The following is an 18,174-nucleotide window of genomic DNA, read 5'->3' on the forward strand; positions in this document are numbered from 1 at the left end:
TACACAAACAACTATATTCTCAAAACGATAGATTTCTTTTGTACAAAATACAGAAAATTTGACTACACTTATGATTTGAGTTTCTTTGAACCAAGAAAAAAAAAAGTGCAACTTTACATAAGTGTTCGCTCCTTTGCATAAACTCTAATGGTAAACTTCCATGCCTCATTTATAATCACCATAGTCTTCATCACTCTCATGTTCATCCAAAAGGCCCATCACCTGCATATCTTCATACCCAAGGAGTTCTATAATGGCTCTACAAGAAAACAAAAACATTGAGCTTCAGGGGCATACCTTACAAATACAAAATTTTCATTTATGTAGCAATCTCTCAAATAAAATTATAAAATATCATCATTTCATAACTTAATTTGGCCTGTTCTGTGAAGAAGATGAAAGGAGAGGAATACTTATCTAGACCTGATCGGGATGATGTTCGATGTAAAGTCCTGGGTTCGAGATGCAACTTACTGGGGTGCCTCGTGTCTTAAATTATATGCTGCCTTGAACTGCCACGTTCCCGTACCCACTCTACTTGATGAATTCTTACTAACAACTGAGAGTGAGTTTTACCTTTCGGGATGTTTTATACTGTTCTCAACATCCTTTGTTTCTGACCCCTCAACGAGAGGATAAAGCCTCTACCTTCCATGGAAAGTCCCCAGAGGAAGTGAGGCCGGGATTACATACTCATCGGTATGCAGTTAAAAGAATAATACTATTCTCTGTGGTATACAGCATTGTCGTTGAATGTTCAGGTTGTTGGTCAGTGTGGAGAGGTGGAAGAGTAGAGCTTTTCCAGATTTCGCTCGGTATCACTCTTCAATATACACAACAAGCAATTACAGTGCACAAGGGGCAAGTGCCCCCACACCCCTTTAATCTCCCATTGCAGCAACCAACTACGATTATAAGTTGTAGTTTGCCTAATTTTTTTTAATTTGCTCAGATTATTGGAACACAGGACACCTGGTCTGCCCCCCCCCCTCCTTGCATCACCCACATGGGAGGATATTTTGTTCAAACGGGTGTAAGTCTGCAGATATTACACAATACTGTGTGTGTGTATTTGTACCAAGGATAAAGTAGCAATATGAAATTTCATATTTTGGATGCATACGACTTACTCACTATCATATATAAGCATAAAATCAAAATTTGTTATTTACTTACGTACGGCCCCCCCCCCCCCCCCCTTCTTCAGGTCAAGAAGGAACAACAATTTCCAGTCAACATGTGAATTGTGATCGGATAGTAACACGGGTTTTAACAGTTTTTATATGAGTTTTAAGGGATTTTAAAATATGGAAACAGTCCTTTTTAGTCATGTTATCCTAGCATTCAACCTGTCCACGTAAAAACCTATATCCTTTCTAAATAGCGAAGCTTTGTGGATTTCCGTAAAGCCGACTTCTTGACCTGAAGAAGGTGGCAGTTGCCACCGAAACGTTGTCTTTGACAAGTATACAAATTTTGATTTTATGCTTAAATATGAAATCTACTAATATTAACTTTTTACTGATCCAATATAAAATTGTAGATGTTCCAGGTAAAAATGATTCATTCAACTCTTCAATTAAAGTATGCATCCCGCATCGTGGCCATGTGGCTTGGGCTCGAGCTATAGGACGTGTGCTGGTTTGTGTCTGCTCGGGGGAAGCGTAACAACTTTTCTCCTGAGATTTTGGCCTTTGTATGGGACCAATGGAAACCAGTGGCGAAACTAAGGCATAAATACTGGGTAGGCTGAAAAATCTGCTTATATTTTTTTACAGCAGGTTCATGCGTCGATTCTTCTTGGTTGTAAAAGTATCAATTACTCTTTCCTTTAAGCCTTGATCAATAGAAAGTTCTTTAACCAGTTTTTTTTTCAATGGCTATTGTACTGAGAGAACTTAATCTTTCATTTTTCATTGAATTACGGAGATAATTTTTTTACTCTCTTGAGGGTGCTCATACTTCTTTCGGAGGAAGCTGTTGTATCAAGACCAACTTGATAAGTTGTGTTACTTCTTTGTAGATTGTTTGAAGATCATTGCTAACTATGAATTTTAGAAGGTCTGCAGGAGGTAAATGCTTTTCTTCATCAGCATAGATATTCTTTAAATCATTTTCTAATCGTTCTTTATTGAAAAATGGATACGTGGACAGAAGGTTATTTAATTTCATCACTGGAAAATGTAGTTTATATCGCCCAAAGCTATTTTGGTCTAGCAATTCAACAAATTTTATCTTTTCAAGATCTCCAAAACGTATTTCCATTTGTACAATCAGTGTGTCCAAGATTTTGTAGGTTGAGCATTTGAGAGCCACGAAGTCTTGTTCACTTACATTTATTTCACTGCAAATTCTCTTAGAGTTTTCAACACATAATTTCACAGTATTTTATTTTTATAACATAAATACACTATGTGCCACACACACACACACGCAAGCACTTGAAGTAAATTAACATTCAACAATGCAGCGCATGAACGATGCACTTTGCACAAGAAGACTAGAAGCACAACAGGTTGGTTCTGAGGCTAGCCGCTTTCACCCAGTGAATCGGCAGTCCCCTCCCCTTACACTCCCTCCCACCTACACACAGTCACGCTGTAGCTGCCTTTTAAACGCGAGGCTTTTCGTCAAAAGCCTCACAGTTCGGACCGAACGCGCTCTCGTCTTTCTGGCCTGACTGACGACATATCTGGAAGGATCGGCGGAACCAAACGTTCAGATTACATAGTTTAATTCGTTTTAACGAACTTTGATTGTTACAGGGTACAAGAACATTTTAATTTCAACATTTTTTGGGTAGGCTAAGCCTCAAAAGCCTCATAGGAGCTTCGCCACTGATGGCCACCCACCATTATGAGGAAATTGGGGAAAACACTGAGTGGCATAACCCAGTCATGGAAGCATACACAATGAATGGTGGTTCATTGTACTGATCACACATCACCCCGTAACTGGATGGATGATTTACCACCTCTGGTGGAATTGAGGCTGGCAGTCAGTAGATAGGCGCTTGTCCTCAAGGGCTGTTGCATCACAGGTTATTATTTTATTACAATTAAAGTATGCACCCAGATTACTGCAATAGGTGCATATCTAGAAATTTACAAAGTTAAGGCACATAAAAAGTAAAGTAAAGTAAAAAAAAAGTAAAGTGCTCCCCTGTGCTTAGCACCATGCCATGAAGGCGTATAGGGGGTGTGGGGGTAACGCTCCACACTTTCTTGATCCGGTCGTGAGTGGGATCAGCATCATGCCCCTGACCGCCTTTACCCCCCAGGTACCCATGTTATTCGACTCTGGGTGGGTGCCGGGGCCGCTTCCATCGTTAGAAAAGTTCCCGGATTTGAACCGGCCGGGGATCGAACCCGGGACCTTTAGCATGGTAGTCAGACGCATTACCGACTGAGCCACCGTGGCCACCTAAGTGTCATATAACAAGTCATAACTTGTCATATAAGTCAAGGCACATGAATTACATTATTATTGGAACTATGTCAATACTGATTACAGTATTGGCCGATACCTGTTGTATTGGTATCAGAAAATATCACTTGGAATTTACTTACTTTCTGAAAGCCAATAATTTCCACTCTCAATATGCTGGAAAGTATGCACAATTTTTCTTAATTTTGAAACAAAATTTGACGTTTTAGAGAAATGTTCCATGAGTAAAATTAGAACCAGTTTTATCAATAAACTGATATACTTATATCAGCCAATATAGTACACTCTCCACAGTTAGCAAGTCAGTTCTCTATGCAGTATTTTTGACCAAGGTGCAGTTCAACCAAAAGTAGACAACAATGAATAATTGCTGATTAATCTATACCATTCCTAATTTATAAGAAGGGAGGGTGTGGGGGGGCTTTAAATTGCTTAGAATTAGGAGTGAGCCAATACCAATATTGATATATTGGAAAGTATAGATTCCAATTTAATCACTGATAGCTTTCCACAGTCAAACCATCTTGTAGGAATTGCAAAATTCCATACAGCACGTTTGCAGTCTAAATATCCTGCAAATTATGCAAAATGTGTACATTTTTAAAAATTTTCATCAAAATTCTGTGAACATACCAATATCCTGATAATTGCAAATTTGAACTTACGGATATTTTAAAATAACTCCTTGAACACTGGCATGGTGTAGTTTCAATGGATGTACATACTACTATAAACTGCATCAGTGTTTAAGTATTAGTATTGGTAAGAATTTTGGTTCTGCAATACTTATATTATGATTGAAATATGAACTTTTGATGCACAGAAATATAGCAAAAATATCCATGATTTATGAAATAAGTACACAACTCAGTACCTCACATACAGAATATGCACAGGGATGCAAAATGCCTCACATAACGAACCCAGTCCTCCATGAAGAACCACACATGGATATCATTACACACTAGGGATGGAAGATATTGGAAATTTGATATCATGATATATCATGAAAATATAGTAACAGATGATATGATACGATATTTTTTCCATATTGTGATATCGACGATATATAATGTCCACAATATATATAGCCAAAATATCATGACAATATATCACTGACACAATATATATTGCCAAACATAGTGATGATATATTGTCAACATAATATATATCACCAAATATCATCATGATATCACCAAAGTATCATGATGATATATTGCCGACATGATATATATTATCAAAATATCATGACATATCGCCTGGATGATATCTTTTTAATATCAGAATATATCGTCTTGACGATATATCGCCAATACTAATCATTACAGATGATTAACGTCAGCAGGCATACATATTATATTCCGTAACAGCAGCAACCTGGCTACAGTACATGTAAAAAACGGTTGTTATAAATGCACTAAAAGAGACCAACCAAAGCCAAAATAACAATGAACAAGAGGGACTGTACATACATACTGAAGTGTATGTATTTTTTATAACTGTATTGACCATGCTGCAGTTTCTGTATGTTAAAAATTAGTAAATTCCTAGCATCTCCGACATCGATGGTGTTTTTTTTTTATATTTGCTGCAGTTATTTTATGATGTTTCATGATTTTGGACCAATATTTCTAAAGTAACCTATACGGAAAATCTCTTGCGTAACAAACACCATATTGTGTTTGTTGAGAGATACCACTGTACTGTATAACCAACCTCAAAAGTCCAGTTTCCCAGGAGTCTACTTTCCAATCGACCACAGCAGGATGAGACACCTTGTATTCCAATAGAAGGTTCAGCTGTCTCCTCAATTCCTGTAACAGAAACAAAAAAGTCAAGAAAATATATTATTTGACAAATCTTCAACTATAATGTAATATTTACCTATGCATTGTTCTATCTTACCTCACAAAACTATCATAATCATGTACATCAATCTCAACATCCTTGCAGAGCCCCAGATTCGATACCCGGTGGAGGCACATAGTGGTTCGGATCCCACTTTAAACTGTAGGTCCAGTCCCGATTAGCCTTTCTGAGCATAAAGTGGAATTAAAACGACAAATCAACATGCTTGCGTGAATTTCCTTCTCAGACATGTTTATTATGTATGTGTGTGTGCGTGAATGTGTTTTATCTTTCTTTTTATGTGTCTTCTTGATTTTTTAAAATCTTGTCTTTGTTCTTTTCTTTGTAACCATTTTCTTTCTTCTCTTTTTATCTAATTTATGTACACCAGATAAATATATAAACAGGGTTAGGTGGGAGAAGACACACAGGCTGAACCTCACCCTTAAATAAAGAAAATTGAATTGAATTCAATTACGGCTGTTTTTCATAGCATTATTCTTTTTCAGCACAAAATTTGAAATTACAGTAGACTTGCGATTAACCGAGGCTCCGGGTTAACCGAGGGAGTGGTTGGAAAACATCAAGCTTCATAACGCACCCCCTGTTTATTTACTAGTAAGTTGGAGTCAAGTCACCGTACGCACCGCACGTGTTCGTTACATCTACTCTCCCTACAGCGCTGGCGTTACATCACAGCGTCGAAGAGAGGAAAGAGGTTGGTTAGTCCAAAAAACTATGAAATACTTTTTGAAAAAGTAATCTTCTCATTTATGTTGTACTAGTAATGGATAATTACTATACAGTTTTAAGTGTTGTTCCGTCATTTACGACCTATTAACACATTATCTCCGTATTATCCTAGTTTTTCCGTATCCGAGGTAGTATCGGTCCCAATTAGCTCGGATAATCGCAAGTCTATAAAATTTTATATCTTGTGTTCCAGCAGAATATTTCATATCTCAGGCTATAATGAGACTATAGTTACAATTGATAGTTTACTTCATTGATTGATTTGGTTCATTTTACTTCACTTTTCTACCACTTTTGGCTAATTGTGAAGATGAGGATGAGTGATGATACGATGAAGGGACACTCACAAAGAACATCCATGTTAGGCTGTGATTCAAACCTGGGACCCCTGGTGGTCATAGAATACTGTGTTAACCCCTCCACCATGGAGGTTGGCATTACCTTGTTTTGTTCAAAATCAACCAGGATATAATGATTTGCTAAAAACGAGCACATGTACCACATTAAATCTGAACCAAATATGTGTGCTTCATTTGTTACAACATTGTTTCATTTCCCATTATCTGACAATATGATGTCATACATCAAAATGTCAAGCAAATAAAGAAGTGTAGCCAACATAGAAGGAATCATTAAGCTTGTAGTTTACGGCTGCTACAAGCATGTAAAAAATTGTGTTGTATCGTTTTTGGTAGAACACACTCTCTTCATCAGGCATTTATTTATTTTTAGCTTGATTAATTCTACAATGCAAACAAAATGAACACACAAGAAAAAAATAATTACTAATAATTTTATGTGTATATGAAATTATATGGATAATGTGAATGACAACATGAAATTTCCAGTTTATTTAACAACACACTTTCCTGTAGCTGGATTAAATTATGAGCAAAACAAAATCTTGGATTGCTGATTATTTCTACAGGAAAATGTTGAATGAAAAATACACTTTTAAAGAAGATGATGTGGATTAATTATAAATATCTTTATCAGAATGGAAATTTATATTATTTGAAATTAGTGAAAAAGTTATGAATCAATAACACGAAAAAGTAATTTACATACCTTAACACTGTTTATGTATCAAGAATTTTCTCAACGATGGTGTTTTTTAGGCAAGAATTTCCAATATCTTTTAACAAGCAAAATTTAGATGGTGAGACTTGAATCACCCTGTATAAAGCTGACCAACCTGCACAAGTTCTGTAGTGTTTCCCTCAGCTCTCCACTTTGTATGTTCATCAATGCTGATCATTTCATGTCCTTCAACTACAGAGAGCTCGAATTTCTTGCCAAAGAAAATCAGCGAGATTGAAGAAACCATCGTCGTATCATGCAGGAAAATACCCATTGTCTTCAGTTTTGAATGGTAGACTATGAAAGGACTAGGAAATTCATGTTCGGTCTCATTGACTGATTTTGGGTGAAACTTCACTCTTCCGTCTTGAGGAGTTCTGAGCATCACAAATGTTCTTCCGTTTTTGGTCCTTGCCCTGCAAATAAAATAGTAAATCTAGTATGACGATGGGCAGTTGTCACGTCATATTAAACAATCTGATATGAATAATTCAATTGTACGAAAATGTATAATACATATATCTAAATCTAGTAACTTCTTGTAACTTAAATTGAAGAATGTGTTAGATATGATTTTCAATTGCAAAAATATTTATTATGACAAGAATTTAAGGTCACATTTAATTTGATAATTCTCAACTAGAAACACATGAAATAATATGTACATAGATAAAAAAGAAGAAGAAAAAACAATGATATTTGTACATGTATTTACTGAATTGATCTAAATCGCCAAGATGAATAAATGAAGGTGAATTGTGTAACATTGCACAGTGTATAAAAAATGTTATATTCTCAAAGTTTAGTTACAACATACACAATATTGTAAAATTACTTTACAGGTACAAAAAGTTGTAAGATTCAATAACCACTTAGTTTAACCTAAATCTGTACGTTCATAGAAAATCATCAATGCTATAAAGCCCACAGTACTCAATTTTATGTTTGACTATTTCTCAAATGATTGATGTCCACTTGTTGAAGATGCTCTGCTTGTTCAATTGCAAGAAATCATATATTTTATCATTTGAGGTAATAGTTATGTCCGGAGCACTCGGTTGTTCATTAGGTCTTGAAATTAGTGTAGGTGTTCCGTCGTTGAGTAATACAGCTGATGAATCTTGTTAAGTAATTATAAAAATCTTTACCAGATCGATCAGTTAGAGAACAGCCCCACATAGGGTGGTGTGCATTAATGTCCCCTGCCAGCACAAATGAAGTGTTTGGTGAAAGCTACTCATCGATATTCTGCCACACTATAATAGCAAAGTGAACTGTAGGGACAATATGCTGTTGGATGGTATTCAGCACTTACGTTTACTTCAAACGATTTGCAAAACAGAATCGAATCATCCCATCTGTGGAGAACACCTTGTCTTGAAATTCTGAAACAAGTTTCTGCAAAAATAACTGTTTGCTCTGTTTTACCTCCGACATGTTTCTAGACAAATTAATTTGACATTCCTGATGTACACACTGATTTCCTCCCCTCAACTTACCAGAAGAATGAAATGGCATTGTATTTTAAACACCTTCACCTGCTAATCTTCAATGTCCTGCAGAGTTAACCCTTTCACTTGTTATTAGCTTTAGCACTGAAGTTACACAGCAGGCAACAAACGACATGGGCCCCTTCAGTCTAAACCAAGATGTTCACAGTGCAGGCACAAACAACAAGATGGAGGTGACATGTTGCACGGTATTGAAAAAATGATCTAGTCCATGCAACACATGCAGCATGTCATGTCGATTTGGTTCACAAGCTTGCGTTTATTTCTGATGGTCGATTTCTAAGTGGCACATGTCTCGTGTTGTTTCCATCTGAAAGTTCCCTTATTCCCTGCAACGTTAAGTCTTCACTTCCTTCCCGCTCCTATTAGTGTCACATTTGTGATCAGGTGCCAGGAAGATGACTCTTATCTCGCTATGAACTTGACACAACATAGTACGAGGGTCACTATTTATATTTTGAGCATTGGCAACACTGATTGAAGTTAGATGCGATTTGACGTTTTCATGGAATCGTCTGGCATTATTGACCATAACATATTTCAAATGTTTTGTCAATAGCTTCATTTGTGTTGTTTATGTTGCCTTGGAGATTGCACGACAACAATAAAATGGAATTAACTCGTCAACATTTTCGAGCGATGATTTTTTACGATTTTCGACGTTGATTATCAAGACAAGAGTGCATCGATCAACTTACTTCCACATTTGGCGATGAAGCCCCATCCTTTGCCACTGTGAAACACTGGTATAACAAATTTAATCGTGGCTGCCATTCGCTCACGGACGAGATTCGCGAAGGTCGTCCAAAATCAGTTGTTGTTCAAGAAAACATTGATGCTGTGCAAAACCTAATACTGCAAGATCGTCATGTGACATACTGTGAGATTGAGGCAACCATAGGCATTAGTTCCACCAGCATATATAAAATATTACATGATCATTTAGCTGTGAGAAAGGTATGTTCTCGTTGGATCCCACACAATTTGACAAAAACTCAAAAAGACGCTCGCGTCAATTGGTGCAAACAAATGCTCAATAAATACAATCAAAAGACGTATATAAGATTGTAACAGGTGACGAATCATGGATCTATGCATATGAGCTGGAACGTAAACAGCAGTCGACTGTATGGGTGTTTCAAGATGAACCCAATCCAACAAAAGTTGTTCGCGCTCGAAGCACATCGAAACAAATGGTCGTCTGTTTTTTCGGGAAAACTGGTCATGTGGCAACTGTGCCTTTAGAGGAACGTAGAACAGTCAACTCTGAATGGTACACAACAATTTGTTTGCCAGAGGTCTTCGGTCAAATACGGAAAACAAACAAACGCAGTCGGATCATTCTTCATCAACACAATGCCAGCTGTCACACATCTCGTCTAACAACCGACTTGATGGTTCATCCGCCGTACAGTCCTGATTTGGAACCCAATGACTTCTTCTTGTTCTCGAATGTCAAGAATAAATTGCGTGGACAACAATTTTCGTCGGCGGAAGATGCCGTTGATGCGTTCAAAAACCATATTATGGAGGTGTCTCAAGAAGATTGGAAAAACTGCTTTGACAAATGGTTCGAACGAATGCAAAAGTGTATTGACCATAAAGGAGAATACTTCGATAAACAATAAAGCAGTTTTCAATGCCAAATTTCTGTTTTTTCATTGTTAGGCTCAAAATATAAATAGTGACCCTCGTAAGAGATGAATTTTCAATTGTAAAGTCTTAGTATATTAAATGCACGTACAACAGGAAAGGAGCAAAAAAGGAACTCAAAAATTATTTAAAAAATACCACAAAAATGGCAAAAACCACTGACCTAAAAGCCAAAAGAGGCCAGAAAATGAAAAATAGAAAACAATGGCCCCTGTTGCATCAGTGGCGTTTCATGTTTCTGCATTGCAAATTGAATGGTTCTTCTGATTAATTTAGAAGTGTTAATCACGCCCTTAACTTCTGTTAAAGAAGACAGTGGTCTTTCAAAATTAATCATAAAAACAATTCGATTTCAGCACGGAAAAATGTAAAACCACTTGTGCAATTTGTAAACCACGCTTACCGCACCAACCATAAATGTTTTCTGGTTCTAACTAAAGGGATTGATTGATTTGGTTTATTTTACTTTGCTTTTCTGAATCGCAAAGATGAGAATGAGTGTCGATACAATGAAATTGATGAAGGGGCACTCACAAACACTTATGCCCAGGCTGGAATTCGACCCCGGGATCCCTGGCATCATAGCATGCTGTGCTAACCACTCTGCCGTGAAGGCTGGTCCTAACTAAATGGAAGAGACTACAATTAGCATAGACTTCAAAGCCCAGAAGAAGAAAAAATATGACTTTTCATCAACTTCCAAGCCAGGATCATTGCAATGTGAATGCAATTTTTTTGAATTTGAATTTTGAATTTAAAATTTTGGGTGTGTCAGCACTTAGGCTATTTTTCACCTGTCACTTTATACAGGGTCCAGCCCCTTACCTCAACTTAAATGTAACTTATAACATAACTGTAACGTTGGAAGACTAAAATATTCTGACTTAGGTTAACAGAATTAAAATAAACATAACAGTTGGGCTGAAAAGTTCGTAGGCTAACATAGTAAAAAATATTTTTTTGACAAAATTCGATTCTATTATTCAATATAGTTGCCTTTGAGGGCGATACAACGATTATAGCGGTCATACAATTTTTCGATGCCATTTTTATAGTACGATTTCTCTTTAGCCTCAAAATAGACCTCAGTTTCGGCGATTACCTCTTCATCAGTGCTAAATTTATTTCCAGCGAGCATTCTTTTAAGGTCTGCAAACAGGAAAAAGTCACTGGGGGCCAGATCTGGAGAATATGGTGGATGGGGAAGCAATTCGTAGTCTAATTCATATAATTTTGCCATCGTTTTCATTGATTTGTGACACGGTGCATTGTCTTGATGAAACAGCACTTTTTTCTTCTTCAAATGGGGCCGTTTTTTCGTGATTTCATGCTTTAAACGCTCCAACAACGCTATGTAATAATCGCTGTTGATGGTCTGACCCTTTTTGAGGTAATCGATGAATATAATACCATGCGCATCCCAGAATACTGATGCCATAACCTTGCCAGCCGACTGTTGCGTCTTTCAACGCTTTGGATTCGGTTCATCACGTGCAGTCCACTCGGCTGACTGTCGATTGGACTCTGGAGTGTAGTTATGGAGCCATGTTTCATCCATTGTAATATATCGACGGAAAAATTCGTGTTTATTACGGTTGAATATCGCTAAACATTGCTCCGAATCATCAAAACGTTGTTGCTTTTGATCGATTGTGAGCACGCGCGGCACCCATTTTGCACACAGCGTTCGCATGTTAAAATATTCATGCACAATATGTCCAACACGTTCCTTTGATATTTTTAAAGTCTCAGCCATCTCGATCAACTTCACTTTACGAACATTTAAAATTATTTTGTGGACTTTTTTTATGTTTTCGTCGGTAACAGCCTCTTTGGGGCGTCCACTGCGTGCATCGTCTTCGATGCTCATTTCGCCTCGTTTAAATTTAGCAAACCACTTCTCAACGGTTGATTTTCCTGGTGCAGAGTCCGAATAATGTTTATCAAGCCAAGCCTTGGCTTCAACAGTATTTTTTTTTCGCCAAAAAGCAATGCTTTATTAACACACGAAATTCTTTTTTATCCATTTTTTCACAATAACAAAAGCTGCTTCACTCACAATGCTATATCTCACGAACTAATTATCCGGCAGCAGTGAAATTTATACACGTATCTTTTGAAGGTTAGTACTAAGTCAAAATCACATGGATTTAATTCTAGTAACGCCATCTATGAGTCAGCCTATGAACTTTTCAGCCCAACTGTTAACTGTAATGTTGTGTCGTAATTAAAATATTAAAATATTCTGACTTCGGTTAAAAGCTGAGGCTGTAAAGAGGCACTCAGCACACATAAGGACAAGACACAGAATTATACTGGCCAGGGCCAGTCGCCACAGCCTCGTTTGTCTGCAAAATGCAGTCCAGGGTGTACTATGTGGAAGTGAGGTTGTTAATTAGGTGTACTATGTGGAAGGTCACCCTTTACATCCCTCTATGCAATTTTAAGTAGCAATAATGCTTGGATATCATTATCAACAGTGGATCAATTCAAATGGTTTCTCCAACTCGGTCCACTTTCAAATTTTAAATTTCAATACTTCTACAGTCAGAGTCTAGATGAACAAAATGAAATTGAGTTTTCTTAATATGAAGAACCAATTTAACAGCTTTGATGCTTACCACTCTTGAAAGTTAAATGAGAAAATGAAGGGGGAGAATCGCAATTCTTACCTTACAAAAGCCACATTGGGATATAAGCCAGAACAAATAACTGCCTTTATCAACCCAATGTTATGTGAATTAACGTTGTTTTCCATCGCTTTGGGGTCTGAAGTTTTCAAAAAATTCATCTCCTGCAAATGTTCCCCAAACTGTCTCTTCATGTTCCTGCAAGGAAAGCATTTCTGTCACTATGCAGTCTGCATTAATAACACAAACAGTTTTTTTTTTACATAATAAGTCCCGATAAGTCAAGGTGAATGAGACCAAGACTACCTCCAATTACAAAAACTCCAAATTATACAGAATAACCTATTAAAAATCATATGAGGCAAAAGAAACAATAATGTCTGAGAAGTCCCCATTAGAGGCCAGCATAGTCTGCATTTTACCTACCCACTGCCCGCTTGCCCATGAGGACAGGTATACCTGCTAGCCTGCCCACGGCAACGAGTCGACTTGCATCTTTACCCGGGTTCTTCGTCTTCCAGGCGCTCTGCGCTTACAAGGTAACTGGGCATTCAACAAGACCCGGGCGCCTGCAAAACCTGCTGGAAGGAAACAGCCCTCCGGCAGCGTGTCGCTCCAGGTGTTTGCAAAACCTGCTGGAAGGAAACAGCCCTCCGGCAGCGTGTCGCTCCAGGTGTTTCATCACCACGTGGACAGCTTCAGCCAGTGTTGCCTACTTACGTAGCTCGTAAATCCTACGAGGTCCTAGGAGGAGCTCTCTCCTCCAAGGAGAATTTAAATACTTAGCGATTTCAGTTCAGCGTAAGCAGTTTTTATCTTATTGCCAGGAAATGCACGCAGTATTACAGCTTCATTTATTTAAATGAATGATCGAGCAAACAAAAATCTCCTCACTGAAAACTAATTGCTTTTCATTGCATGGTGCCTTAACCAGGCACGCAGTGGCGCAACCAGAGGGGGTAGGGTGCATTGCTCACAACCTTGGACGGAAATTAAGTCTAGCGGAGGGGCAAGGGTGGGGGTCAAACATTAAAGTACAAGAAAAAACAGACTAGCAGAATTTAAGAGTAGCAGGGCTAAAGGGTACTCAAGATGGAATTAATTTTCATATTTTTCTTGCATTTTCCTTCCAGACGGCCAAGGGCACCTGCAGAGGGGGAATGGAGGGGTAATTGCAACCCCTTGATTTCAAATTTTATGAAAGTAGAAATATATTATAAAATATTATCCAGTCTCATCAAGTTCAATGCCGTAGCAAAGGGGTAGCGGGAGTCGGCCCTGAGCGCCGAACGATCTAAGTGAGAAAAGTTTTAAAACAGAGAATGCTATGGCGGCCCGTGATATTATTTGCTATTAATGTTGGTTTGTTACGAGTTGGATGAATTGATTATGTAATACGTCGCTCCATGTGAAAAGAAAATATTGTAGATGGAAATTTTACATGCCATATGTCTGTACATTCGGAATGCATTTATCATGCACTTTCTTTCTTTCAAAAACAGTTTGTGTGCTTGTTTTCCATTATTAGCTAATGTGAAATTGACGTGTTGAAAAAAAAAATATTTCTAATCCTCTGTTTCAACACAAATGCACGTGAGAACCGACTTCTATCCCCTTTTTGCGTGATTTATGAGGATTATAATGCCTTTCATGCTACTTTATTACTATTATTGTGATTGTTCTTGTTGGCACGTTTATCCAAGTACTTGGCCCTACCCCCCAAACGAGGGTAACGGCAATGGCCCTGGCTGGCTACGGCCCTGGTGTTCGCAGTAGAACAGTGTGTTGTTCGACTCGCGACCTCAGCGTCGAACGTGACATGTTTCAGTCCTGTCCTATATCACTATATATACGTATATTGGTTGTTTACGACATATACTTATGGATCCTGTGCCACGGAAAACCTATTTGAATGTGTGTGTGTGTGTGGGGGGGGGGAGCAACATTCGTAAATCTCATTTCATTGGTGATGTGGCTTACGAAGCTTCGAGTTCCCTTTTTTAAGTAGTGAAAATCTATTGCAGTTGGCAACACTGCAGAACGGTGTGGGCCCGGTGCAGTTTCTACTCGAAGCAACTACGTCATGTAGAGGGAGGGGTCTGCAGTTGATGGAAAGAACGAACTGAGACCTACTAGGTATCGTAAGACTGCGGGTCTACAATGCCTGCCAGGAACGATCTGTGCAGGTGGGCATACAAGCTGCTCAAGCGAGGGTGTTGCGCAGGTTGCATGGCATTTCAGGAGCGATGTCTCGCGAACGGGTCTGCTCCAGGTCTTGTGCAGGCCTTTAGTCCCCATACACCTACTTGCATGCGTCCTGTTGCGATCGTGTTGAAAACTGACTGATAAGTCAGTTGCTTGGGAATTAATTTGTTTTCATGGTTGGCATCCTTGCCCTGACGGTTACATAAAATGCTTGCTTTAATTCTTATGCCTGTTGGTTACAGTGCTGAGGAATGACTTGTGACAATTGCATAGGTGGATTAATGACAGCTTATGGAGCAAACAAGGAACTGTTATAATTTTAAAAAATAGATACACATGTTATGATACATAAATATGTCATATATATATCTAGGGATAATATGTATTATAAAATATTATCTAGGGGTATGGAAACTTCTTCAACACCCTGTACAATATGTGAAAAATTGGAAACACCACATTGTTATGAATATTGTACTTACATTGGCAGTGGCATGCACAAATGGGGTGGGGGTTGGTGCGGTTCATAAACCCCCCCCCTTGCATCCCTGGGCTCCAGCTATGAGACGAGTGCAGGTTTGAGTCTACTGGGGGAAGTGTAACGTTTCTAATGAGATTTCGGGCCGTGTATGGGACTGGTGGACACTCACCATCGTGACGAAATTGAGGAGCTATGAATGAGTGGCATAACCCGATCATGGAAACCTACAACAATTGGGGATTCGGCATACTGACCACACATCACCTTTTACTGGTTATATAATCTCCCACCTCAGCAGGGGAGAGTAAGGCTGGCAGAAGGAAGATAGGCCTTGGCCCTCAAGGGGCTGTTGCACCGCGGGTTATGTTATGTTGTTACAGCCATAAATTACTGATTTGTATATTTTTAACCCTATAATTCTGTGACAAGTCCAGTCATCTCTCAGCATAACATACCTTAATAAAACTAATGTATTCGATGATAGATAGGACTGCCAGCAGAAACGCCCACCATTTTGACGCGAGTCTTCAACTTCCCATTGGCGGATAGCTTCTGCAAGAGCCAAATGGTCACTTTTGGAGCCTCCAGCAAACTCTTTCTTCTTCCTTGTGACTTGTTTCTCTTCACCCTATTAAAAAAAATAACACTTAAGGCCTTTCATTCAGGAGAAACTACACGATCCAATTCATGAATTAATACTTCAATAAAAATTAGGCAAATATTGAGATTCAATAAGTTCTCTTAATCCTTATAGTATGGCTGGAATTACACCTGTCCAAGCAGCATTTAACATCTCATTTCTCGAAAACCGTCCAAAACTGTAGATGATATTTAGACTTTTTTTTTTTTTACATACAGGTGTTGAGGCATAAGTCATGGCAACTACTTTTTTTTTTCACGAGACCGGCACAAAAATCAGAAATATACAAGGGAGTGGTGTATGGAACTGTGGAATGTATGAACAATGCAGATCATGTGTGCCAGGTATAGGATAGAGAAGTGAGCATAACATCCTTAAAGATAGCATCGTGCCACATGTGTTTACAAGTCAGAAAGCATACTTTAGCTTCACAGGAACAGAAGAGGTTCATACTATGGTAGGGCACTTTTCCCTACAGTTTCCACCAGCTCCCTGTAGCATTCTCTGGCATTTCTCTCCCGAAGAACGGCTATTTGATACACAAATGCTGTTCAGGCCGTGAAAGGGTGGTTGACTCAACAATCCCATCTGTATGATATCCGTTCATCACATTGCCATCGAATGACATGTTCACATACTACAGGTGCCATTCGATCATATTGTGGTTCCACAGTTTAACTCTACAGAAAAATATAGTTGCCATGATTTCTGCCCCATCCCTCGTATGAAGGTATGACATGTTCGAATTTAAACACAATACAAGTATTGAAAAGCCTCCCTGATGGTGAAATGGTTACATTATCTTGTAATCAAAGTGTTTCAGGTTCAATATCCGGTGGAAGAACATTGTGGTTCAGATCAGACATTAAATTGCAGTGGTACAAAAAGCGAAGTAAAATAAATCAAATCAAATCAAAAAAACAAATCTGTCAAGAAGAGGAAAGAAGAGGGATACTAGAGCGAAGCTCTCTCCACACTTACCTAGACCTGACCATGTTGAAGATCGATGGAAAGTCCTGGGTTTGAGGTGCAACTTACTGAGGCACCTCGTGTCTTAAGTTATACGCTGCCTCGAACTTCCACGTTTCCGTATCCACTCTACTTGATGAATTCTTACTAACAACTGAGAGTGAGTTTTACCTTTCGGGACGATTTATACTGTTCTCAACATCCTTTGTTTCTGACCCCTCAACGAGAGGATAAAGCCTCTACCTTCCATGGAAAGTTCCCAGAGGAAGTGAGGCTGGGATTACATACTCAGTGGTATGCAGTTAAAAGAATAATCCTATTCTCTGTGGTATGCAGCATTGTCGTTGAATGGTCGGGTCAGTGAGGAGAGGTGGAAAAGTAGAGATTTTCCAGATTTTGCTCGGTATCACTCTTCAATATATTAAATTTAAGGTGCGGAGTTTACATTTGCAATTTCACGTACTCAGGCTAGAAATGCATCTACAAACACAAGTTTATCAGCTATTTTGGAATTGGGTTTGTGTGCTACTTTTGATGCCATATGGGAGAAGGGCTTTGGATATGAGGTTGGAAGTGGTGGGTTGGTCATGGTCATCAACGCATCTGCAAGCAACCCAGCTACAATCAACCTCCAGTGGCCAATATAAATGGTTTGCCTTCCCTTACCATCCCACCACTTCCAACCGCATATCCAAAGACCTTCTCTCATATGGCATCAAAGTAGCACACAAAACCAATTCCAAAATAGCTGACAAACTGAATAAACACAAACAGTACTTCCTCTACCCCCTTGATAACCCAGGTGTATGCAATGCAGAGTGTGAATGCAAGGCACATTACTTCGGCAAGCCCATCAGATCTGTCAATGAAAGAATCCAACAGCACCTAACGGATGCAAAAAAAAGCCCAACCCACTGCTGGTCTTGCTAAACATATCAAAATTAATAGCCATAAAAT

General features: G+C 38.6%; 1 protein-coding gene across 6 annotated transcripts in view; it reads right to left on the reverse strand.

Annotated features, from left to right (window-relative positions):
• Rhau (ATP-dependent RNA helicase Rhau) overlaps nt 1–18,174 on the reverse strand; it is an 80,774-nt gene continuing 62,600 nt past the window's right edge. For all 6 annotated transcript variants that reach the window (XM_083132228.1, XM_083132227.1, XM_083132223.1 and 3 more), the window contains 5 exons: nt 16,064–16,236; nt 12,965–13,120; nt 7,244–7,544; nt 5,164–5,261; nt 1–259 (listed from right to left, as the gene is read on the reverse strand). In XM_083132228.1, coding sequence (XP_082988354.1) covers nt 166–259; nt 5,164–5,261; nt 7,244–7,544; nt 12,965–13,120; nt 16,064–16,236 — 822 coding nt within the window. In that variant the 3' untranslated portion in view covers nt 1–165. The remainder of the gene's footprint in view (nt 260–5,163; nt 5,262–7,243; nt 7,545–12,964; nt 13,121–16,063; nt 16,237–18,174) is intronic.

This window comes from Lepisma saccharinum, chromosome 12 (genome assembly GCF_977018435.1).
Source record: "Lepisma saccharinum chromosome 12, izLepSacc3.1, whole genome shotgun sequence".
NCBI lineage: Eukaryota > Metazoa > Arthropoda > Insecta > Zygentoma > Lepismatidae > Lepisma > Lepisma saccharinum.